This window comes from Grampus griseus (genome assembly GCF_964374135.1).
Source record: "Grampus griseus genome assembly, chromosome: X".
In the NCBI taxonomy this organism is placed as follows: domain Eukaryota; kingdom Metazoa; phylum Chordata; class Mammalia; order Artiodactyla; family Delphinidae; genus Grampus; species Grampus griseus.
The window spans coordinates 38,217,729-38,243,487 of NC_138999.1; the positions used below are offsets into that span (position 1 = coordinate 38,217,729).

Consider the following 25,759-nt stretch of genomic DNA (forward strand, 5'->3'; position numbering starts at 1 on the left):
TAAGTATTATGAAAATAAAGACATCTTTTAAAAAGATGTTAAAAGAGGGGCTTCCCTGGTGGCGCGGTGGTTGAGAGTCCGCCTGCCGATGCAGGGGACACAGGTTCGTGCCCCGGTCCGGGAAGATCCCACATGCTGCGGAGCGGCTGGGCCCGTGAGCCATGGCCGCTGAGCCTGCGCGTCCGGAGCCTGTGCTTCGCAACGGGAGAGGCCACAACAGTGAGAGGCCCGCATACAGCAAAAAAAAAAAAAAAAAAAGATGTTAAAAGAGACGGCCAAATATAAATTTCCTAGATCCACATTTAGAAATAATCATCATCCTAATTAAATTAACCAAAAGAGTTTTTTTTTTTAGTATTTATTTATTTATTTGGTTGCACCAGGTCTTAGTTGCAGCAGGTGGGCTCCTTAGTTGTGGCATGCAAACTCTTAGTTGCGGCATGCATGTGGGATCTAGTTCCCTGACCAGGGATTGAACCCAGGCCCCCTGCACTGGGAGCACGGAGTCTCAACCCCTGTGCCACCAGGGAAGTCCCACCAAAAGAGTTTTTAATTGATGAAACGATTCTAAAATTCATTTAAATATGTAAGAATATATTAATAGAAAGAATATATAAGAATATAGTAAATAATTTGTAAGGAAGAGCATTGGGAAGGGATTAATCCTTTCTTCTGGTAAAACCTACTATAAAGCAACAATAAGTAAATCAATGTGGCATTGATGGCAATGTGGCAAAATAAGCAAGTCAATATAACAAAAGAAAGAGTTCAAAATCAGATCTCAGTATATGTGTTATATGAGGTAAAACAAATCAGTGGAGAATGCAAGGATTCTTCAACAGATAGTTTTATTATGATTGATTAACTATTTGTGTGTTTGGGGGGGAGGGGTGTTATTCAGAACCTCACCTTACAGCACATAACAAAATACACACCAATAGATTAGGATTAAATAATTCAGTTTTAAAATATCACCATCAAAAAACCAAAGAAAACATAGATTTTATCCCTTCAGCTCTCTAAGTTTAAAAGCAACGGAAGGGAGTTCCCTGGTGGTCTAGCGGTTAGCATTCGGCACTTTCACTGTCATGGCCGGGGCTCAATTCCGGGTCGGGGAACTGAGATCCTGCAAGCCAGTGGTGTGGCCGTAAACAAACAAACAAACAAACAAACAAATAAATAAAATTTGTTTAAAAGCAACGGAAGAAGTCACTAAAGAATAGACTCACATACATTTTAAATTTTTGCATATGTAAAATGCCATAAACAATACTAAAATATAAGTTGTAAAAGCTATCTGCAGTGAAAATACCAAGCAAGTGGTTAATACGTTATTGTATAAAGCACTTACAGAAATCAACTACAGAAAGACAGGAGTTGATCATCTACTACAGAAGAAATTGAAATGGCTATTAAGTATGTGAAGAAAGTGTTTTATTAATAACCAAAGAAACACTGATTAGAATAGCAATACCATGTTGACTTTCAACTTTCAAGTTAGAGGTTAAAAAGTTAACTTGCTTAATGTTGGAGTTGAGGTGGTAAGAAGACAGCCATTCTTTGACATTGCTGATGAGGTATAAATCTGGACAATCTCTTGGGCAAGAAATTTGGTAATTTCAATCAAAGAGCTTTACAGATGCCACCACTCTCTTACCCGTAATTCTACTTTTAGGATTCTATCTCAAGGAAATTCTAAGAAACATGTACAATACTTTAGTCACAAAAATGTTCAACCCCATGTTATATATTATATAAAAAATGGAAAGTACTAAATGCTTAATGTAAGAGGATAATGGTTAAGTAAATAACAGTCCGTGACATGAATATAGTGTAGTTTTTAGAAATTAAAATGTGGGCAAGTATTGAGTAATTATCCAAGTATTTTATATTCATTTGCTCATTGAAACCTCACTACAGAGATTCTCTCGGCCCTTCCAGGTGTACCCACCACTTTTCTCTAACCTGTTATGTTCCCTGAAGGCTGACCTGTATGGACTGCATCAACAGGCTTCCTTGCCTTCTAACTTCTGATTGGCTTGGGTCAATGGAGAGGACCAGCAGGAGATTGTTGGAGGGAGGGAGGAGAGGGAGGTTGGGTGTTTATATGTCCTGGCTCCCTCTCTCTGGGTTTCCTGTGGACTGACTGCCTTTCTGAACTAAAGGCCACAGCTAGTGTCAGGTAGCCCTTTCTAAACACCTCTGCCACCAGGTTCTGATTACTGCTCTCTCCCCCTACCCCTTTATAGTCATGCCTTCTTGCTGTCACCAGCCTGTGAGTACTGCACGATTCCTTGTGGTTTCTCTCCATCTTCCCACATCTTTTTATTTTTATTTATTTATTTTTTGGCCACACTGTGCCACTTGTGGGATCTTAGTTCCCCAACCAGGGATTGAACCCGGGCCCTCAGCAGTGAAATCTCGGAGTCCTAACCACTGGACGGCAAGGGAATTCCCTTCCCACATCTTTTAAAATACTTCCTCTGTGCTATTCTCTTCAAATGAGGTGTGCCATTTTCTGCTGGAACCTTGATACAACAACTTAAGAGATTCTACAGTTGAGGAGATAGGCACAGAGAAGTTAAGTAATTTGCCCAAGGCCTCAAAGGGAGGAAATAATACTTGTAGAATATGTCACAATTATTTATATATCTATCTTAAAATAACTTGTACTGTTTTTATTACAAAAGATAAAATATACAATACAAACAAGTAAAATAAAGAGAGAAAATACTCATATTTCTGCCCATCTATTCCATCCATTATTTATTTAATAAGATTCCCACATTTTTATCTCTAGCTGAACTCCTACTGCTTTAGAATACAGACTAAGGATCTCACTTTGGCCCAGTTGATCTCAGCAACTTTGCCTCCCGCACTTGGCCCCTTGCCATAGCTCCATGGGTTGGTTGCCTTTCAGCTACTCCAATGAACTATGTTTCTTTCTACCACAGGGCCTCCATCCACATTGTTCTCTCTTTCTAGGACATTTTTACATACCCCCCCTCCCAAAGTTAACTTCCAGAATGGTCTAGACGCCCGAACACTTTATCACTATGGACCTTTCCAAAATAATATTTATCAGAGTTTGAATTGACATACCAAGCATGTGGCTTATTTCCTCTGCAGCTCCTCTAGTAGGCTGTATGTCACTGAAGGTCTCCAGCTGTCTTGTGTCACACGTGTATCCCAAGTACCGTGCCCTGTGCCTAGCACGTAGTATGAAATCAAATATTTGAATGAAAATAAAGCAATGGGACAAATGAGAAAGTTGGACAGAATCACATTAGAAAGGGCTGAATTCTTTATTATTTCCTCTTTCTTTGCTTCAAAGTCTAAGACTATTTAGTCATAAGTCTCAACCCCTTTGCTAGAAAGTAAAAGCTATTAAAACTGTATAAAGAAAAAACCAAATCTGTATTTCTTTACAGTTTCTTCAACAAGATACTATTTGATACAAATGGAGGGGGGAGATGGGCAAGTGAGCAAGAGAAATGTTTGTAAGTGGGAATGGATACTAGTTAACTTCCTAGAGTTCTCAACACTTACTCTGAATTCATGTGAAAATTACGTCTTTTTGACGGCTCTAGTGATGACAAATTCAGCTCTAGGAGGATAAGGTGGAAATTTAAGGAAGGGATAAAACTAGCAAGACAAGAGGCTGACTGCACAATAAAATATACGCACTAAATAGTCCTCTTTTCAGTAGGATGGGGAAACACGTGTTAATTTGGTTCTGCACCTTAGTCATCCATTGACCTTCGCTTTTAAACTGCAGGTCCCACTTAGTCTGTGATAGCTGAGTTCTTAATTTTCTCGCCTACTCGCTTCGATTTTGGTTAAGAACTTCAGCTTGAAAAACCCCATTGAGAACCAATAACTGCAAAGTCTCCCCCTGGGGGTAGTTCCCACCCCAACCCCCCTCCCGAGGGAGGGAGTGCGACTGCGCAGACCTCACAGGCTCCTGGTGACGTCACAAAAGAGCCAAACCAGGTGGGGGGGCGGCCCTGCCACCACTTCTTCTAGGTCCGCTTCCTTCAGTACCCGCTTCCCTGAGCCCACCCCCTACCCCCCTCAGTCCTCCCCTTTTAGTTAAAGCGTAAAATCACCAGGTTGAACCCCCATGTGGCCACGCCCACACTCTCGCCAGGCCACACCCCCTATTTCGGTGGCGTAGCCAGGCCACACCTGGCGGGAGGGTTCCCCGCGCGCGCGCGCGCGTGCGCCGCGTACAGGCGGGGAAAGCGGAGCTAGGCCGCTTCAGCGCCTCGTCTCCCCACCCCGCAGTGGGCCCAGCTCTCGGGGCGGGTCTCCGAGGGTGCGGATCCAGGCCAGCTTGGGCGGGAGAGACGCGCGCCCGTGAGGGAGGGGCGGAGGAGAGCGGAACATCGCCCCCCCAGGCCCGCCCCCCGCGCGCGCTCCAGAACAATGAGCGCACACAACTCAGCGGCCTCGTTCAGCTGCGGCGGAGGTGGCGGCGGCGAGAGCGGGCGCGAGGCACAGCGCGCTCCCAGAGTCGGGGACCCCGCTGCGCAGATCTCGAACCCGGCCTCCGCCTTGTGCGCGGCCTCGTCCTCTACGCCCATGTGGAGCATCCATTCAGAGGGGCGGACCGTCTCCCGTCAGTTTTCCAAACCCCTGTCGAACGCGTCCGCAGCGGACGCGGGGTGCTCCCGGAGACACAGCGCGCCCTCCCAACTCAGCCACGCTCCTGGCCTAAGAACTGACACAGACACCAAGGTTGGCCTCTGGGGCTTTGGCGCCCGCCTCCAGACCGACCGGATCCCTACGCCTGCGACCCGCTCGACCACCTCGGACGGAGCCGCCCCAGCCGCTAACTCGGACACCAGCAACCCCCGGGCATCTATACAAGGATCTGTCCCGCCCTCAGTATCCCCCCGATTGTCCCGACGTCGGTCCGCCCCACCCTCAGTACCCGACTCCACCCGGGTATCAATACCAGGAACTTCTACAACCAAGAACTCCCTCCAAGGGTCGGTACAAGAATCCATCTCGCCCTCGATGCCCAGCTTCCTCAAAATATGGGTACCAGCACCTCCACAACCCAGTAACACTCCCCAAGTGTCACTACTTGGGTTCACCCCGCCCTCAGTATCCGGCTTCCCTTGGGGTTCGGTACGAGGACCTCCTACACCCAGTAGCTCCCCCCAACTGTCAGTACAAGAGTCCAGCCAGGTCTCCATGCCCGACTACCCCCGGCTATCTGCACCAAGATCTGCCCCGCTCTTGGACTCTTCCCGAGAATGGGTACAAGGGTCTGCCCCGACCTCGGTTCTCAGCCCCCACCCCGAGAGGTCGGTACGAGGATCTATCCCACTTTCGGACTCCTCCCGAGTGTCAACACAAGAGTCCACCCAGCTCTCAGAGCTAGGTTACCCCCGAACATCGGTGGAAGAATCGGCTCCGCCCCCGGGGTCCCCGGGAGTACCAGTACCAGGGTCCGCTCCGCCCTCAGCACCGGGCTCCGCCCGGGTATCGGTGGAGAAATCGGCTCCGCCCTCGGGCTCCCCCCGAGAGTCGGTAGAAAAGTCCGCTCCGCCCTTGGCCGGTCCCACTCCTCGACCCACGACCCGGGAGAGCCTTGACCAGAGCATGGAGAGTCAGGAGAAGGCGAATAGAGCGGGACGCATGTTCGACGTAGTCGTGATAGGAGGCGGCATCTCAGGTCAGTGTGGACCGACCGTAGCGCTAGCCTAAGCGACCCTGGCCGGCCAGGGGTGAGGGACTTGCAGCCGCAAGGTGGCGTTTGGTGGGGGTCTCCCTTGTGCATGCGAGAGTGCAACAGTGGCCGGGCCCCGGATTCTGCGAGAAGGGGGGTGGGGTTGAGCCGGGTTTGCTGGTGGTGTGAACTGGGGGAGGCAGGCACAATAATTTTACTACTACTATGAAATACTAACATTTAATTAGCTCTTGCCGTGCAGTTATATTTAGCAGTTTACGTGGATTTTCTCAATCCTCAGCTGTCCTGTAAGGTGGGTACTTTATTCGTCCCTATTTTACAAAACCTAGAAACGGAGGTAACTCTGCAGATGTCAAATCACCTAACCGGGGAAGTGGCGATGATTTTCTCCCATTTAAGACCCTCACTCCTAATTCCTGAGGTAGCTGCTTTGCCTTACTGATTTCACGCCCTTTGCCCTAAACAGAACATCAGTATACGGATTTTGGTAGTATTGAGTGTTATTTCAGTCCTGCTCTTCTCAAAGCGCTTTTCCTTAGAAAATTTGGTAACTGGAGAGGAAGGAGGAAGAATCTTTTAGGAAAAGGTTTTTTTTTTTTAAAAAAAAGAAAAAAAGGTGGGGGTGGGGGGAGAGAGGTGGGCTCTTAGTTTTAACCTACTCCAGCCGTTTCTTTTAGAACTTGCAGAAAGTGTAGGGCATTTATTATCCAAAGGGAATCTTCTTGTGAAGCAGGGGCTGAGGGCAGATGAGGGAATGTCCTGTTTGTGTCTTTCCCCACTGCCTGAATCTTGCCCTGTGATGAGACAGCTGGCAAGCCTGGGTTCCTCTGGTCCTGGCTTGGGTTTGTAGCTGACCAGCTGAGCGATGCATAAGGCTTTCCCATATCTTCCTGGAAACCTCATCATGATTGATATATTAAATTTGTCACTTATGTTGTCATAATTGGTAAAATGTCTGAAATTTAGGAATTGTGTTTCAGCTCTAGCTAGAGTCCCACACTAGTCTGTCCACAACCTGGGAGAATGTTAATCATTTCTGAAATATACCTGCAGGATCTAATTTAGAAAGAGGGAAAAATAAGGTGGGAGGGAGTAAGTAGAGTGCCCCAAAGTAGCCATTTTTATGTATAATCCTTTTGAGGAGACTCTTTTGGGTGAAGATAGGTTTTGACTTGGCCTGTTTCGGATAACAGTCTTAATCACCAGAGAAGAGATTGGTATGAGCTGTTGCTTTGACAACTCCAGCCAGTGCCAATAAAAACATGCATGTATGTTGGAGCATCAGGAAAGCAGATCCTGGTGGAGAGTACGAAAAAGAAGTACTTCTCTTGTTTCCCTTCATTCATGTATTAGCTTATTTATTCATTCAACAAACACTTGTTGACTGCCTGCAATGAAGTGGACTGGTGTTTCTAAAAGCCTAGTTCTCGTATGCGAGCCTCCTAGAAGCAATGTGATTGTTCATCACTGGAAAATAAATATGATGATAATGTGTTGTGTAAATTGATTAGGAGTTCTGTCTCTATTCCCATCTCTATACCATTCATACTTCACAATTCAGGGTTCTTTCTGGGATTTTATTCTTGTCTTTTTCTTGTTCTGTGTTCCAGTATTCCTTAAGGAGCATTTTGTCGGTTACTTTTTCTCTGCCTGATGACTGGCTCTCTCTCCCTTTCCACACTTCACTCCAAGTAGTTGGTCGTGAGCAGAATTGGATTTACCATGTAGCTGATCGTGCTAATGCTCTATGGCCTTACAACTGCAGGTCCCTTCTGGTTCTCATTCTAAATAAATAACCAGTTTCATGCTGAATCTTGTATTTTCTTTTTGCATTCTTTTCTTTTTTTTCTTGAAGAGGGCACCCAAATTATATAAGCTTCAGCCTCCTCAAAACCTGGATCTTTCCGTGGTCACTATTAATTATTAATTTGTTCATTTCCACTTGGGGGAAGAAGAGAGCATTTCTTGCACAGTAGTTCACACTCCTATTCCAGAACCCAACTTCCACTTCATCAGTGACAGTGGAACAGGCACTGGGATTCCTTTAATATCATCTCTTATCAGTCAGATTTGATTTTAACACCCAAACTGACCAGAAACATTGCTTCCTGGCTGTGGTGTCTTGCCAGATGGTTCACAACTAAAATGAAAGTAGATGCAAGTCTGGCTTAGGATAAGCCCTGCGCACAGACTGGGTGTTTCACGAGCAGGTGAGAGGCATTACTTCTCAAGGGTTCTTGAGCTCAGAAACACCTCATCTTTGTGTGTGCTTAGCAGTATCCCATGAATTACTTAATAGTCCCCATACCAGTTTTAAATGCTTTTGGATATTTCTTCTGTCAGAACTGGCACATTTTAATATGTTATCCACACACTTATAATATATGGCCAATACTTTGCATATGCAGTGTTATTCCTATTATATAACAAAATAGCTCCCAGAAGCGTACAAATCCTCAATTCCTCAAAAGCAGTCCATATGAACAGAATTATCTTTCATTTCTTCATAACTATCTCTGCACAAAGAATAGCAGCATCTTAATGTATCTCCCTTTTGTCATTAAAAATCATGTAACAGCACGTCTTACAGCCACAAAATCCCTTTTTCCTCCCACTCACCAATTAAGTAATTTTATGTACTCTATTAGTAATTGAGAAGGGAAGCCCCCACCCCGCACTCATTTGTAAGTAGTATAATGGTAACTTCAACATGCTCTGGCCCTTATCCATCATCTATCACCAAGTCCTTTTTGAAACTTCTTTCATGCCTTCTGTGACACTATTGGATCCTGAATTTTTATCCCACACTGTTTGCTCCTTTTCTGTTCCTTTCATTGTGCCCATATTCTTGCGAACTTCTACTTTTGAAACGGCCTCGAGGTTCAGCTATTCATCACTTTGGGGCTCTTATGCACTCCCTCTCTTTTTCTTCTAGGGCCTCACCTTTCCCTTTATCTATAGGAAGCTCTTAAGTTTCTAGTTTGAATCCTTTACTTTCTCCCAACTCCTGTCCCATAGCTTATCTGCTCTTGGGTATTTCACACTTGATTGTCTTATTCTTACTTCATATTCAACATGTTCAAAAGCCTCCTTGCCCTCCAACCTAGCTTCTCTTCCTCACTTCCTTGACTCTGTTCTTGGTACCACCATCCTTTCCATCATTTTTGACGCATCCTTCTGTTTTATCTCTTACACCCAGTCAACAGATCCTTCTAACTCCTCCTTTGGGCTGTTTCCTCTCTTGTGTCTCCTCCATCGCCCGGACAGAACCTTAACCCCTTCAACTCACCAGGTTATGACCATCTTCCCGGTGGCCACACTTTGGGCTCTCCCTTCATGTCCATCCCAGACTTGATTTTTTTTAAACACTTCTTTCATCACCTTGTTCTGCTCAGGATGTTCAGTAGTATATTGCCAGCCTTTCAAGCTCCACCCACCCCTCCACATATCTAGTCCCACCTTGTTTGACCAGTAGCATTTCCCACCATCCCTAACATAGCTTTAGTCACACTGCTCTCTTGTCTCCAGTGCTACACCATGTTCATTTTGTCCCTCCATTCCTTCCCTGTTTTTGTTTTTTTCCTAACACGGAAGTGCTTCTCTCTGAACATTTACATCCTATCCGTTCTTCAATACCCAATTAATGCTCTTTTCCTTGATTGTTCTGGTTCTCTGGATTTTTCTCTCCTCTTATGGAGCTTGTAATCTATATCTGACCATTTGAACTTATTTTATGTTCCCTTTCCTGATGTTATTTTAAATATAGCAGTTGAGTCACTGACTTTACATGCTACTTCTTACTCATAAGCTGACACAGATACAACAAGTGACAGAAACCCAGTGGTATAAGATTTTAAAATCTGCTCCTAACTGAGAATTTCTGAATTAGCTCTCTTTAGGGAGAGAGAATAAAAGGAAAGAGGGGTGGAAAACGCCCACCTCTGGGGGACAGTGCATACTGCAGAGTCTTTGGGCCAAAGGAGTTTTTAAAAGGCAGTGTAGTCCAATCACGTAAGATTTTAATCCTCTCGACGGCATCTCCTTAGTAATTATCTGGCTGTAACTTTGAACACATCTAGGGAAAGGGAATTCTGTACCCCTCAAAGCAGCTCATTATGGGTAGGGGTGGCCCTGGGGCCTGGACTCGTTCAAGCATTTTGGGAGCCTCTACCGTATGCCAGGCAGTAGCTAGATCATGGGGCAAGAGGTATATAATGAGGGGTAAGAAGTGTCCTTGCCCACAAGGTGCCCCATCCTCTTGCAAGAAGTAATCAAGTGAGAAAATAATTGACATGCATAGAATGAGAGAAATATTAATATTATGAATCTGAAGAAAATGCCAGGACCTTGAGAGATAAGTATGATTTTAACAGGTAGAGATAAGAGGATGGAAAAAAGACACACCAAACAAGAGAGTATGGATGAGCACAGATATGGAGTCAGGAGGCCCTAAGCCATACATGAGTAGTGTTTAACTTAAACCCATGACAAGAGTTCTACTGGAGGAAAACAGTTGCCTACTGTGCCTCTAGCGATGTGATCCTGGTAGTTGCTGAGATTACCCCAGTGTGCCACCTCTGCCCCACATTTAGCCAGGGCACAGTGAAAACGCTTTCATCATAACACCGGATAGCCCTGGGTGATTAGAATTTTTCCATGTTTTTTTGAAATTAAATTCCAAGTGTCTTGGAGAGAGAGCTTTTTCCAAATAGTGACTAAGCAATAGAACCTCCCTATATTTGTATCCACGAGCTGAGCTCCACTAAAAGAACTGAGAGCATAGCCGCCCGGAACACTGTGCTGTGTAAGAGCAGCTGGGATGGAATCTTTCTCATCATCGGAGACAGAAAAGCCATTTCGCAAGAAGATTGACTAATGTTCTGAATCCTGCCAGCGAGTCCACAACATACCCCAGTTTCCCTTTTTGCTGAAATACATCACCCTGAAGAATCATTTCTGCTAGGAGTGATTTAGGCATTTTAACTCAGAACTTGGCAATACATACCGTACAGTTTTGTAGTGATTAAGGAAAGCTTACATTAAAAAATATGCCACTTAGTTTCAGTGCCTTGGTTATTTAGGTACTCTGAGGTTCACTGCCAGCTAAGCATGAATTTTCTGCCTTTCAGAACACTTCTTGGCCCTAATTTTGTTTTCTCAAAAATAAGCGAGGGGGGCTTCCCTGGTGGCGCAGTGGTTGAGAGTCTGCCTGCCGATGCAGGGGACACGGGTTCGTGCCCTGGTCTGGGAGGATCCCACATGCCGTGGAGCGGCCGGGCCCATGAGCCATGGCCGCTGAGTCTGTGCGTCCGGAGCCTGTGCTCTGCAACGGGAGAGGCCACAACAGTGAGAGGCCCGCGTATCGCAAAAAAAAAAAAAAAAAGCGAGGATTCTTTTACTTTATTAACTTTTAATGTTGAAGAAAGAATACAAGAATTACATTTATTTGGGTTCTGATTCTTTGATATCTTCATAGTTGAATGAGCTTTGGGGTTTATCTGACATTTAATGGGCAGTTTTAGCATTTGGCCAATACTAATTGATATGAATCTATACATAATACTCAGCTAATGTGAAAAATATATTTAACAGTAGATCTAGGGACTTCTCTGGCAGTCCAGCAGTTAAGACTCCATGCTTCCACTGCAGGGGGCATGGGTTCTATCCCTGGTCAGGGAACTAAGATCCCGCAGGCCACGTGGTGCAGCCCAAAAAGGTAAACAAAACAAAACCCAATAGATCTAAGTATAGTATAATTGTATAAATATAGTATAACTATAGTATAATTGGATCATAGAGACCAATAATTAAGAAAAGGAAATGTGGGAGTCTGTTATTGGCAAATATTGGGTCATACGATCTTTGTACAGGTGTGACATACACATATTTTACATATGATAAATCTTGCCAGTATTTGGTTGCAGGTATACCCAGAAAGACTGAGGTAATATTGTAGTTTCATGTCACATACAGGGGTTTGCAGGAGTGTAGACATCCAATGAGCACTGGTTTGAAGACTACATTTGCATGTATGAGATAGATTTCATAGTGACAGTTACTTTTCATTTTAAATTTGAGTGATTAGAACTGCACAAAATGAATCAAAAGACGTCAGTTACATTTTTAAATGTTGTAAGTGTTTGAGACAAGTTGATTGTTAGGACTGCTTTCTCCTTTTATTTGAAAAATGTTTTACAGCTTTACCAGCAATGTGTGTTCTCCTTTGGATAATCTGTTCTTTATTATGTTGTCATCTAGTCTTATGAATTAAGGCAGCTTCAAATCTTTGAACCACAGTCTGTCAGCTGTAAAATTAGAGGTTGGATTAAGTTATGTATGATATATCTTCCAGTATCTTTTTCAGTATAGTTGGCTTCCTAAAGGTCTATGTCTTCAGCTTTCTCTTTTGGACCCTCTCCCCAACACTTTTTCCTTCCATGTTGCATTCTGGAAATGGTTTTCATCATCCATCATACTGAAATCCTACACTAACTTAAATCAGGATCTGGGTCTGCCTTACAGGTGCTCATTCACACCTTTTCCATGGCTCCTCTGAGCCTTAGTTTAAAAGCCCTTTTCTAATTGTTGCCAGGCCAAAGGAAAGAAATCCCACTTTACAGCAATATTCAGTTGATTTATTAGGTAGGACTGTCAATAAGAACACAAAAACCAGGTGATAAGCTTTGAGAGTTGAGTTAATTACATATTCACCATGTTCAAGGGTCACAGAATTGCAGCCTATAATAGCTCAAAGGGACCAAAACGGAGGCTCAGGAGGGTCAAATGAATTACCAAATGCCACAGTATTCTTAGTGGCATAACTTGGCCTTGGAATATACCCCACCTCACTTAGGCTTGCTTTATAGGCTCATTCACAGAACTGCAGTAAACTTTTATTATTGTTTTACTTTGAGACTTGATGCTCTAAAAACTAGTGGCTGTTGTTTCACAGTAATTCATATTTTAGACTATATTACATCACATGTTACTGCTTCATGAACTTTTTTTTTTTTTTGACCGCCCGGCTTGCAGAACCTTAGTTCCCCGACTAGGGATCGAACCTGTGACCCTGCAGTGGAAGCACGGAGTCCTAACCACTGGACCACCAGGAAATTCCCCTGCTTCATGAACATTTAAATTTAAAAATGTTAGGCACCCTATTAGGATGGATGACTTTTATATGAAGAATTTATTTCCTTTTTGAAAAGTCCATTCCTGGTGGTTTTATGACAATGTATAGCAATTATTTTAATAGTTTAGATCAGTGGTTCTTAACCTTTTGGAGCAAATGTCCCTTTGAATATCTGATGAAAGCTATTGGACCTTTTCACCAAAAATAAAAGCATATTTTTATGCATAGACTTTTTTTTCCCTGCACCAGGCCAACATCTGATATTCTGGAAACCTCTTCATTGTCACTGTCCCTATAATATAAAGATTTGGGGCTGATACTGAGACTCACAGAGTGGTGAAAAATAAGAATTCAAAGGATTTATTAGGTCATTAGACAGTTACCAGTAATGAGTATGTAAATAGACAATAATAAAAACAGTCAAGACATCTAGGCTGAAAAATAAGGCACCTCCATTTCCTACCTTAAGACCATGATAAATATAACAGTGAACCTGCCATGTTTTGAAAAGAAAGAATTTGGGGAGACAATATTGGTGAAGAAAATGGAAGGCTGTGGTGGTTGATGTGAGTTTTAAATAGTTTTCTAAGATTGGTGTTTACGGATTTTACGTATTGAATTGAAGCCATCGATATTAAATACACATTTCAATTTACTATGCATTTGTAATTACTTTATAAAGGACATTGGTCATTTAAGGCATCTGACAAAATTCAGACCCAAATGGAGGAGTTAAGTTCTCTTAATTTATGTTAGTCTATTTGTCTCTCCAGTGACCGTGTGAGGCATGGGACCCCTCTATGTAGCAGGGGTTACAACCATGAACCTGAAGTGCCCTTGGTGTTTGAGGTTGGTTCAGGGCTTCAGTGGTGGCACAAAAAGGGAGAAGGAAATGACAGACAGGAAAGGGTTTCATGGAGAAAATAATGCTTGACAGAAGTGCTGTGGATTTTGGATAAATTCTGAAATGTAACAAGGATGACCTTTCAGGTGACTTTTTTTTTCAGATTAAATGAGTTAGCTGTGGGCTGTGGCTTAAGTGAAAGACCATTTTCTTGCATGTCTGCATGTATTCTTCATTCATTCATTTATTTATTCATTCAATAAATATTGATCGAGCACTCACTATGTGATATGAGCAAAATTTATGGGTTTTGCTTTTTTCCTTCTTTGGGAACATTGCTTCTAACACTTTAGTATGAACTGTTGTTTGACTGTACATTTTATTTTCCTCGGAGTATTCAGTCCAAGAGTCCAAATGTGCAGTTATGTAAGAATTCTGTTGGTCAGAGATCACTTAACTGAATAATAGAAAATTAACTTAAAGTATTTAATATGTGATGTACACTGTAGACATTCATAGGTGGTGATGAACGTCAAAGTTGAAGAAAAATACCACTTTAAGAAATAAACAGGAAGAACTAGGAGAGCCAGCAGAACATAAGCCATAGCTACACTAAAGCTTTGCTTCAACACTTAGCTTGTGCTCTGGGCGTTGTTCACTTGGGACTCTGCCCAGGTGAGTTTATTACTGTAAATATTTGACAGTATTTTAAGAGCCGAAACCAGCTTTCCCAAAGTGTATGTTTTGAGATGTAATTTTTTTTAAGGCAAAAGGTGGAGAAATGCTAAGTTAAACGAATCTCTTCACTGCAGGACTTATCAGAGCCTTTAATATGCCAGTGTGCACCATACACTTCCCAGAAGGAGAAACAGCATATGTCCCAACTTCCATGAACATTGATACTTTTCCCCAGAGCATCTTGAGGACTAGTATTCCATAAAACATTTTGGAAATTGCTTCCTAATCACAGTGCATCCTAGTGTGCAGCATCTGAGGATAGCAGTGTGGAGTGCCCTTGGTGTATTTTCAGTTTCAGTGCAAGAATGGGGCAAATAATGAATTAAGGAGTAATTGCATTCCCTAAGTCGTGTGAGATCCATTTATCTAAAGTGAAGATGAATGCTGAACAATAATCAAATAAATTAGGACTGTCTAGACAACAAGTCTGTTGAATTCAGGGCAAATTGAAGTTAATTGTTAGCTTTTATCTATCTATCATTTGAGACAGTTCTGTCTTTTTAGCTTATCAAAGGGATCAGAAGATTTGGCATTTTCAAAAGCAGGTAATTATTTGTCTGAAAGGAAGCACAAAATACAGATGGATATAGATATAGGTAGGTAGATAGATAGATGATAGATAATAAGAATGGCTGTATTGTATGTATGTATGTATCGGGGACAAGTTTGTGTGCACATTGATATTCTCCATTCTCTTTTGCTAAAAAAAGCGTAATACTGGTTCAAAGACCAGAAAATGTACTAGTAGTATTAAGAATCTGCGAATTTACTTGGGCATAAAGGTTTAAATGACCAGACACCCTGTCCTTGTCAGTCTTTCTTAGTTGCTTGAGATAAATATAATCTAAGTAGCATTAGAAACTTCGCCATTGCCCTCATCCAGGTGAGCATGGTTTTCTTTTCTTGGTATGTGGTTCCTCTGTTCATTGCAATGAGTGTTTGAGCACCTGCAACACGGTAGGCTCTATTCTAGGGATGCAAAGGTGTCTAACACATATAACACACTAGTTAAGAGGCAGATCTCTGGGCAAGAGGTCATGTTGCCTTGGACAAGGGCAAAAGGCCACAATGGTTTGGACAAGAGTGGCTAAGATTGCAGTGGTTGGAAGCAGCAGATGTATATAGAGTGCCAGGTGGTGATGTGTGCTAAGAAGAAAAATACAGCAGCTTGTGACAGATGATTATATCACTTGTCCGTATTGAAAGTGGGGTCACTGGACATTTTTCATGAGGAATATGCTACATTTCAAGGTTTGTTCTAATCATTTGTTGTAGAAGGAAAATCAGTAATTGAACTGGAAAGTGTAGCATGAGTCAAATGGACAAATTTCTCTTTTTTCGTAATGTGAGTGTACTTGAAGAAGTAAAGGAAAGAGCCCTTGGTGAGGTAGAGAAGGCAGGGGTACAGATTTATAGCCCAGGAAGCAAAGGACCATTTCCTCAAAGACTTTGTTGCTGATATTAATTCCTTCTCCAGGTGTGCTGTGTGGCTTAAATCGTTTCCTATCCCATTTCTGTGGGGATGTAACCATCTCAGGACATTGGAAGCACTGCAGAATCTGTGGAAACAGTTTCCATGGGCAGTGGCTTTAAGAAGCTGGAGCTTGGTTTGAGGTTGCCATGGCAACAGCACTGCTGGCTGGATACATCATCTCACCCAGGCTCTCTCCTGATCTAATAACCAGGATTAACAATTGCCTGAACTCTCATATGAGGTGTGCTTTTAGCAGACTTGGTGTTTTTTTTTTTAAGCCTCTCTAATAAATCCATTGACCTATTTTATGTTGGTTTCTCTAAAACCCAAATGGTTTAATAGAGAGAAACCAGAAGAGGAATTATATTGTTGGGGTTTTTTAAATAAATTTATTTATTTTATTTATTTATTTTTGGCTGCATTAGGTCTTCGTTGCTGGGTGCGGGCTTTCCCTAGTTGCAGAGAGCGGGGGCTACTCTTCGTTGCGGTGCGCGGGCTTCTCATTGTGGTGGCTTCTCTTGTTGCGGAGCACAGGCTCTAGGCGCGGGCTTCAGTAGTTGTGGCTCCCGGTATCTAGAGCGCAGGCTCAGTAGTTGTGGCGCACGGGGTTAGTTGCTCCGTGGCACGTGGGATCTTCCCGGACCAGGGCTCGAACCCGTGTCCCCTGCACCGGCAAGCGGATTCTTAACCACTGCACCACCAGGGAAGCCCATATTGTTTTGTTTTGTTTTTTTGCGGTACGCGGGCCTCTCACTGTTGTGGCCTCTCCCGCTGCAGAGCACAGGCTCCGGATGCGCAGGCTCAGCGGCCATGGCTCACGGGCCCAGCTGCTCTGCAGCATGCGGGATCTTCCCAGACCGGGGCACGAACCCGTGTCCCCTGCATCGGCAGGCGGACTCACAACCACTGCGCCACCAGGGAAGCCCATGTTTTAAACTCATTATCCCTATTTAAAATACTTAATTGCAAAGTGATTAAAGTTTCTCTTGTGCCATAATCTGCTATTTTCCCTTTTTCAGGTTTTTGCATTTTGAAAGTGATCAGATCCTTATGTACATAATAGGGCTTTAACAAACTCTGTGCATTTAGCTTCTCCAGGCTCTCTACTGTCACAGAAAACCACAGGACATTTGGGGGTTTGGGGTTCTTTTCCTCCTAATGGGCTCAGTTTGCCATGATTTGGGAGAGGAAGAGCTCTTGGTGCAGCGACAGGGATATTTTGCCAGTGCCCGCTTAGACCTCTTCCTTCAAACATACCCATGGGAGATTCACAGGCTAGACACTAGGACACTTGAGAGTCTAGGACACCAATGAATCTCATACACTTGCCGATCTAATAGACTCTCTCCCAGACTTGAGACTTGACCTGAGGCCAGGAGTCTATAGGTCTGACAGTGTGTGTTGGAGCCAGCTTCTACTGTCATGAAAGGACTGATCCTGATTGAACACTTCTCTTCCCAGTTTCACGGTCAATGATATCACATTGGTAGTAATCACACTGGTGATTTTGAATCAGCCATGTGGAGAGTGTATATACACCATGGAAACCCAAATGCTGCAAATCAGGAGTCCCCTCCATCCCCTGAGGCCAGGGACGGTTGTTAACCATTTACCAGCAAGCCCCTGTGCTAAACCCTTTCCCTGTCTTGGAGGTGGGGAGGGGTGCCAAGAGAGGTGGGTGGGAAGCAGGCTTCTTCTATTGTCCTAGATTCTATGTGGCCATTAAATGATAGAAAATGAGTGACAGGAAGAGCTGTAATGCACAATGCTCTCAGCTTTGGCTAATCTATATTTCTTTGGAACAAGATGAAATAGGTTTAATATGAGATTTTCTCTTTTCATAACAAATATTTGATTTGAAAGTAAAAAAAAAATTTGATTATCAAATCTGTTTTTTAGTAGCTACATTGTATTTGGTGACTTACCTTCAGACTTAAAAACCTTTTCTTAAAAAAACAAAACAAAACAAAACAAACCTTTTCTTTTCTAACAATTTTATCCCATTTACCAAAAAAAAAAGAGACAGGCTTTTATTTATTTATTTTGAAGTTTATGTCAAAAGCCCTTAAACTAATCCGCGGAGTTGACATACGATTTTTTTTCTATAAGTGATTACTGAATTTTGTAGTGAGGGGAGGGTAGGATGCATAGTGATACACAGAATAATAACAAAAAAGAATTAAGGAATATAATTCAAGATGCCTGATTCAAGATGTAAGCAGACATTATCTTAGGTTTTTTTTTTTTTCCATTCGAATCAACAGACAGCCACAGTCAATATATTGGAAAAAGCCTTTCTGGACTGCAAGTGTTTGCCTGTGCTTTATTTATGACTTACTGAGTTATTTATTCAAAATTAGTTATTAGTTATTATTCAAAAATAACTTTTTCTAATGGCATCTTGATTGTATTTCCATATTCTGTATTTTCTAGCTTTAAATTACCACGGAGGTTCCTTATCAGAGTCTTCTTCACAATAAACATGCAAACTGAAACGGTACCCCCCCCCCAATTTATTCAACATCTTAAAAAAATATTTTTCTAAATGACTTAAATCTTCCCCCTTCACATTCCAAGACCTTTTGGAAACCATTTTTCTGGAATCCCTTTTAAATGTTTTAAACATGTTCCTTATTTCTCAAACTAAGAGCTTAAACTTTCCTTGCCAGGATAGGGCCAATCATTTTCCTGTAATGCAGAGCAACCATTTTTTTTTCAGCTTTTTGTTTGTTTGTTTGTTATTTTGGGAATTTTTTAAAACATCTTTATTGGAGTATAATTGCTTTACATGGTGTGTTAGTTTCTGCTGTATAACAAAGTGAATCAGTTATACATATACATATGTCCCCATATCTCTTCCCTCTTGCGTCTTCCTCCCTCCCACCCTCCCTATCCCACCCCTCGAGGTGGTCACAAAGCACCAAGCTGATCTCCCTGTGCTATGTGGCTGATTCCCACTAGCTAGCTATTTTACATTTGGTAGTGTATATATGTCCATGCCACTCTCTTACTTCATCCCAGCTTACCCTTCCCCCTCCCCATGTCCTCAAGTCCATTCTCTAAAACGTCTGCGTTTTTACTCCTGTCCTGCCCCTAGGTTCTTCAGAACCATTTTTTTTTTTAGAATCCATATATATATGTTAGCATACAGTATTTGTTTTTCTCTTTCTGACTTACTTCACTCTGTATGACAGACTCTAGGTCCATCCACCTTTTTAATTTTGTTTATATCCTTAAATGCCAAAGTGCGAAACGACCTTTGTCACTGGTGTGCTCATTTGTCCTGGCTCAGCTAGCCCTGCTTCCCTCCCCTCCTTTAGCCTCTGGAGTAGTGTTTATTTACTATTGGCACTGAACCCCACTCACCAAACTTGTTGAGAATTACACACTAGATTCAATTTTATTAAGGCTTCAGCCTTATAAGTGAGGGTGTAAGAAGTAAAAATTTTCACTTTTCAGGAGACTTTGTTGTGGGCATATCAAGCACTTGGTATCCTTATCTGGAATATGGGGTAATGAAATCTATTCTGAAGAATGGTTGTGAGAGGCAACAGGAAAGGCACCTGAAATTGATCTGTAGGATGTAAAGTGCTAAACCAACTGCCAGGCTGCCTCTGGGGGCTGGACAGCTGCAGGTCCCACTGCTGCTGGAATTCAGAGCCACCTCTGCTTCTCTTTAGAAGAGGAGCTACTCGAGTAATTCTAGCAAACCCAAGGGTGTTTTTATCTATCTAATTGGTTTATGGTTAGATTGACTAAGGGGAACTGGGAAGAAATTCAACTTTTTGCATCTTGAGTTTCTCTGCTTTTAAATACAGAGTGGTGCTTTGAGCCTAAAAATTATTCAAATCTTTTGACCTGGTAATCTCTGTTCTAAGACTTAATCCTACAGAAATAGTCAGATATAACAACAAAGATTTATGCATAAACATGTTTTTCATTACACCTTCATCCTTTTTTTTATGATGGTCAGCAGAAGAAGCCTTTGGCAGTGTCCCAGAAAGCACATTGCACCAAGGTTTGCAGACATTAGTTTGCATTTATTTAAACTGTCACGGGATGCCTTTCTTTGTGAGCAGATTCCAAATATTCGTTGCACACCTAAATCTTGGGTGGATGTCAGCAGTGTAAGGGTACACTGTACTTGAAGGAGTCAAAAATACATACAAACATTAGCAGACAGCAGTGCTGGATATTATGATTTAGCCTCCCTGCATTTTAGATCTTACAGACCCAAACTCATCCTTGACTCTGGCTATGTATATTTCATACCATTCTGTGTATGAACAAAATACTGTTGTCAGTCTGGCTTCTCTGAGAGCAGACATCAAGACATAACTAGCCATGTAAGAGGTTTATTGTAGGAAAAACTGGTGAAGAAAGGAGAAAGAGAGCAGGAGGGGGTGAGTTGTTTTAAAAAACAAATAAACAGAAAAACCCAGGGTACTCCTGCATAAATCCTATAATCTAGATTTTGTTGATTGCATCCCAGTGGTATTATTTAACATGTTTTTCTGGCCCCTAAGTATCAGATCTAGAGGCTGGATCACATTAGAATTTAGATTGTTTGCTCCTTCCCTTTCTCCCCACCCTCCCTCCCTTCCTTCCTTCCTTCCTTCTTTCTAACTACTTCATACATGGTGGTATGTGCTTCCATTAAGAGGCAAGTAACATCTGGTTATCTCTTTTTTTTGTCATGTTAGCAGCTGTTGACAATCATTGCACCAGATGTATTAATTCATTAGGGGTTGCAAAATGCTGATGTTCTAATTATTCCTGTCTTCACTTATTAGCTAGCGTACTTTTATACAGCGAAACCTCCCTTTGTTAGCTATTTGGTTGCCTTGAGGTTTGGTGCAAATAAGGAGGGTAGAATGAATGCCAAATTCTTTTTTGTTTTTTGGGGGTTTTTTGTTCTTTTGCGGTACGCGGGCCTCTCACTGTTGTGGCCTCTCCTGTTGCGGAGCACAGGCTCCGGACGCGCAGGCTCAGCGGCCATGGCTCACAGGCCCAGCCGCTCCACGGCATGTGGGATCTTCCCGGACCGGGGCACGAACCCGTGTCCCCTGCATTGGCAGGCGGACTCTCAACCACTGCGCCACCAGGGAAAACCCTTTTTTGTTTTTTTAAATGAAAAGTTTGTTCCTTAGCATTCTCCAAAGGTGACCAATGAGAGGTTTTGTTTGTTTGTTTAGTATTATTATGAGTGGATTTAAGCCATTGCCTTTGTTATTATTTATTTATTTATTTTTGGCTGCGTTTGCTCTTCCTTGCTGCGCGCAGGCTTTCTCTAGTTGCAGCCAGTGGGGGCTACTCTTTGTTGCGGTGCGTGGGATTCTCATTGCGGTGGCTTCTCTTGTTGCGGAGCACGGACTCTAGGCACACGGGCTTCAGTAGCTGTGGCACGCGGGCTCTGTAGTTGTGGCTCACGGGCTCTAGAGTGCAGGCTCAGTAGTTGTGGCACACAGGCTTAGTTGCTCCGCGACATGTGGGATCATCCCGGACCAGGGCTCAAACCCGAGTCCCCTGCATTGGTAGGTGGATTCTTAACCACTGTGCCACCAGGGAAGTCCCTGTTATTTTTACTTGATACTCAAATTGTTCCATCTCTAGCCAGTGGGAGTTCACCTTGGCAGGTTTCTGAGCCTTTTTGTCACACTCCTCGTGGTCTCTGTTAGCCTCCTTGCTTTCTGGTGACTTGAGGTTCCAGACCCATCTTGTACATTTCCTGCCCTAAATTTGCACTTAATTTCATTGTTCTTTCATCTAAATTTCCTGATCTCCAGGCCCAAAACCCTGGATCTCAGTGACAGCAGCCTGATTACTCATTTGCTTTATTCTACATTACATACATAATGGCCTCAAAATAATAGTTCTAATCCTAGCACCCACAAAATGATTACTGAACAAAATGTTTGCAGCTCTTTTTTGTCTTTAGGATATATACCATTAGAGCTGTCAAGTTACTGAGTTTTAAAATCACTAAGAATAGTTCCTCTCCTCAACCACTGGTATACATATTTAGGTATCATTTGTATCATTTTACTAAACTTATCCCTGGTGTCATTCTTATTTCTCTTTCACCCTAATATTCTAACATTTTTTTTCTCCTTGAAGTATGTTTATCTGTGTAGTCTGCTTCGTATTTTTTGTAATAGGAGGATAAAGATAACTAGGTATAAGATAGCATTTGAAGTGCAAAAATGTATTGATAGATTTAAAAATGTGTATACAGACATTTATTGCCTTACTCTGTGAGCTGAGAAGTCCCAGAAGCAATGATAGCCCAGTAGTGATGGGCACACCTAGAGCCCAGATCTTGATTTCTAATACTGTTCTCCAATAAAAGGAACCAAGGCTCACTGAAGAAATAGCTGATTGTAGGGCTGGGCAGAGAAAGACAAGACGAGCCTGGAACATCTCTTAATGCCAGAAAGTAAGGAAGTGCTCAAACACACGCATACACACATAATGATGCAAGTACATCCGAGGGACACAAGAGCTTCCCAGTGACCAAAGCCGAAACAATTTGAGCAACAAAATAAATAACATAGTATTGGACTATAACCCAAAGTATAAAACAACTATGTATGACTCCATAAGGATATGTCAGTGGTTAAGTAAATAAATAAATGGGAGAGAAGAGGCAAATCTCCTGTGCAGATGAATTTCAAATCATTTATGTCAATACTCTACCCTCAAGGAAGTAGGACATACCTCCCTACTTCTTAAGCGCAGGCTGTACATAGACTTCCTTCCAAAGAGTATAGCATGGAAGGGGAAAAAAAGAATAACTTTACAGTGGAGAAACCTGGCAAACATTACCTTAGCCAGGCGAACAAGATTAACATCAGTGATAAGTCATGTTGATAGCATGCACCCTTGATATAATGTTAATCCACAACACTTTCCTCTACTTTTCTGGTATTACTATACTTTTGTTTGCTTGTGTTTTGCCTTTTTTGGGCTGTACTGTGTGGCTTGCGGGATCTTAGTTCCCTGACCAGGGATTGAACCAGGGCCACGGCAGTGAAAGAACCAAGTCCTAACCACTGGACTGCCAGGGGATTCCCTTACTATACTGGGTTTAAAAATCTATCTTTTATGAAGGTTTTTGTTTATGAGTGAAAGCCTGTACTCAGCTTTGAGCCAATAAATAAAGTATGAAACATGGTTCCTGCCTTTGGTAACTTTTAATCTAGCGGGGAAAACATGATACAGCAAGCATGTAACCCAGGTATAAATGATAGGAGGTCATTATAGGGGGGGTTTAAATTGAGAAAAGCACAGAGATACTGGGGACTGGTGTAAGCCAGGGGGAATTTCCAGGAAAACATACTTCTGTTTATACAATCAGGATTTCTAGAAGAGTGGCGTGATAAGGGTTGATTTAGGGGTTCCACAAATTCCCTTACATATGATTATCACCAAAACCCCCAAAATATATATTTTAAATTATTACATTTTTTCAACCAACCTTATGATAGATAATAAAATTAGCTTATGATAGATAATGTAATATATGCTAGATTATAAAATTGGTGGCTCAGTTCATCACAGTGTGCTCAGAATTTATTAGATAGCACAGTCAATGAATTGTGTCTGATACCTGCATTTATATTATATGTAGACCTGTTTAAATGTTGAATGTTTCACGTGTAGGTGTTAATATGTTCCTCGACTTTGTTTTCCTTTTTTTTCCTTTTAGGATTATCTGCCGCCAAACTCTTAGCAGAACATGAAGTTAATGTTTTGGTTTTAGAAGCCCGAGACAGAGTTGGAGGAAGAACATACACAGTGAGGGTAAATGATTTTAATACTTAACGTATAAAATCTCACACAAACTAGAGATGGGGGTCACTGGAAGTCACAGAGCTGGAGGAAATCTCAAGAGTTTATGCAGTTAAGTCGTTGGTCCTCCATAACCCTAAACTACTGCATTAAATAAGTATCTGTTCTTTTCAACAAGCACCCACCAAAGAGTGACAGCTTCTGACCTTCAGTAGCTTACATTCTAGTGAAGAAAACAAACGTGAACAAATAACTTCAATACAGCGTCATCATTTCCATACTAGAGACCTAGAGTATATAGCATCTCAGGTGAGGTTACGGTTGGGCTGGACTTGAAGTGACTGTACGTTCACCATACACACACACACACACACACACACACACACACACACACACACAGACATACACACACAGTATAGGTTCCTTATTTATTTATCCAAGAATACACAACTTAAAAGAAGTGTGACCACAGTAAGCAGAGGCAAATGTAGCATATTTCTGTGTTGCTTTTTCCTTAGTCCTTGTTCCCTAAGAGGTGTGCTGCTCCGGTGGGGTCAGCTAGACATAAGGAAGCCCAGTTCTTGCTACATCACTACCTTTTTATACTTGGGCTTACATCACCGTTTTGGAAAAATGCATGCTAACTGGTGTTTACTACTATTTGAAGAAATGGTTGCAGGATGTTGAAATCTGGAACTGAGGAAAGTACACAGGGAAGGAGGTAAGGTAGAAAGGAAGTACGGACAAAGATGGAAGTTTTGGAAACATGCAGATTTAAAGGGGGTGCAGAGGCAGAGGAGCCAGAGAGAAGCAGTGGAGGCTGGGGAGGAAGACCAGATTAGGGCAGTGCCATGAAAATCAGCAGAGGAAAGAGAAGGGGTGATACATCGAATCAGATGCCAGGCGCATTTGACACAGGATGAAGGCTGAGTAGGGGCCCTTGTGTTTGGCATTTAGAAGGTCACTAATGAGCCCCCTTGCTAGAGCACAGAAACAGAGCGCTAAAGGCTGGAGATTGGCAGTAAGGACAAAACCAGACTGTTGAAGTGACTGGAAGGAGAGGAAGCCTCTATCTAATTAGGAGATGTGTCAGATTTATAACAGAATGGCTTATGCAGTGATAATAACAATGGGTTAAGCAATACAAACATTCAGTTATTTTACATAAGAAGAAGTCTGGTGGTAGGTAGTCCAGCCTGGGGCCGGGGTTCAGCTTTGTCATCGAATCTTTAGGCTCTTTCTGTCTTTCTGCTCAGCCATTCTTTTCCTGTTGGCTTATTGCCTAATGGTAACCAGATGGCTGCAGCATCTGTCAGCATCAAGTTCTCATTCAAGGCAGGAAAGAGCGTGAAGAGGCGGCCCCAGTCTTATCTGCAACAAAGCCTTTCCTTTACCAGAAGACCCCAGCAGACATTTGCTTTATAGTCTCATTGGCTAGGTTCGGGGCACACAGCTACCCTGAGCTGCTAGGGAGCCTGGGAAAGCAAGTCTTTAACATTTCCAGGCTGCATAATAGAAGCAGGCATGGGAAAGGGGGAATATAAATGGATATGAAATAGCCAACCAACATCTGAACTAGGATATTGTACCAGCCGTTTCAGTCACACCAAGCCAAGCTCCCCTTCTGTCATTCACTTTCTGCCTTTTTAGATGTACAGGGATGTATCATAAGCCTATTTTTACCTTGCTCAGCTCTAAGAGTACCCTACAGCCTTGCTACTCAAAGTAACCTGTGGGCCAGCAGCCTCGGAATCACCCTGGAACTTGATAGAAATGCAGAATCTCAGGTCCTGTCCCAGACCTGCTGAATCTGACTCTGCATTTTGATAAGATCCGTAGGGGATGCTACAGAAGTGCTGCTCTTTGGTGTATGCTCGCTTGCTTTAAATTAATGTGAATCCAGATTAATTGCATTTGGAGAATTTGAGTACCTCCTCAGATGTAGTCCTCTGAGAGGCTATTGGTCTGGGAGTGAGGAGACTGGGATTCTGGCCCCTGTACTGGCCCGACACACTGTCATACCTTGGGTAAGTACTATTAGCACTTTACATGTCACTTTTCGCATCTGGGCAGTGAGAT

The 25,759-nt window shown here is 42.6% G+C and overlaps 1 protein-coding gene across 1 annotated transcript in view; it reads left to right on the top strand.

The window, feature by feature from the left end:
• Positions 1-5,562: 5,562 nt before the first annotated feature.
• MAOA (monoamine oxidase A) overlaps positions 5,563-25,759 on the top strand; it is a 72,218-nt gene continuing 52,021 nt past the window's right edge. Inside the window, exons 1-2 of the mRNA XM_082681019.1 lie at positions 5,563-5,686; positions 23,598-23,692. Of these exons, the coding sequence (XP_082537145.1) occupies positions 5,614-5,686; positions 23,598-23,692 (168 nt within the window). The 5' untranslated portion in view covers positions 5,563-5,613. The remainder of the gene's footprint in view (positions 5,687-23,597; positions 23,693-25,759) is intronic.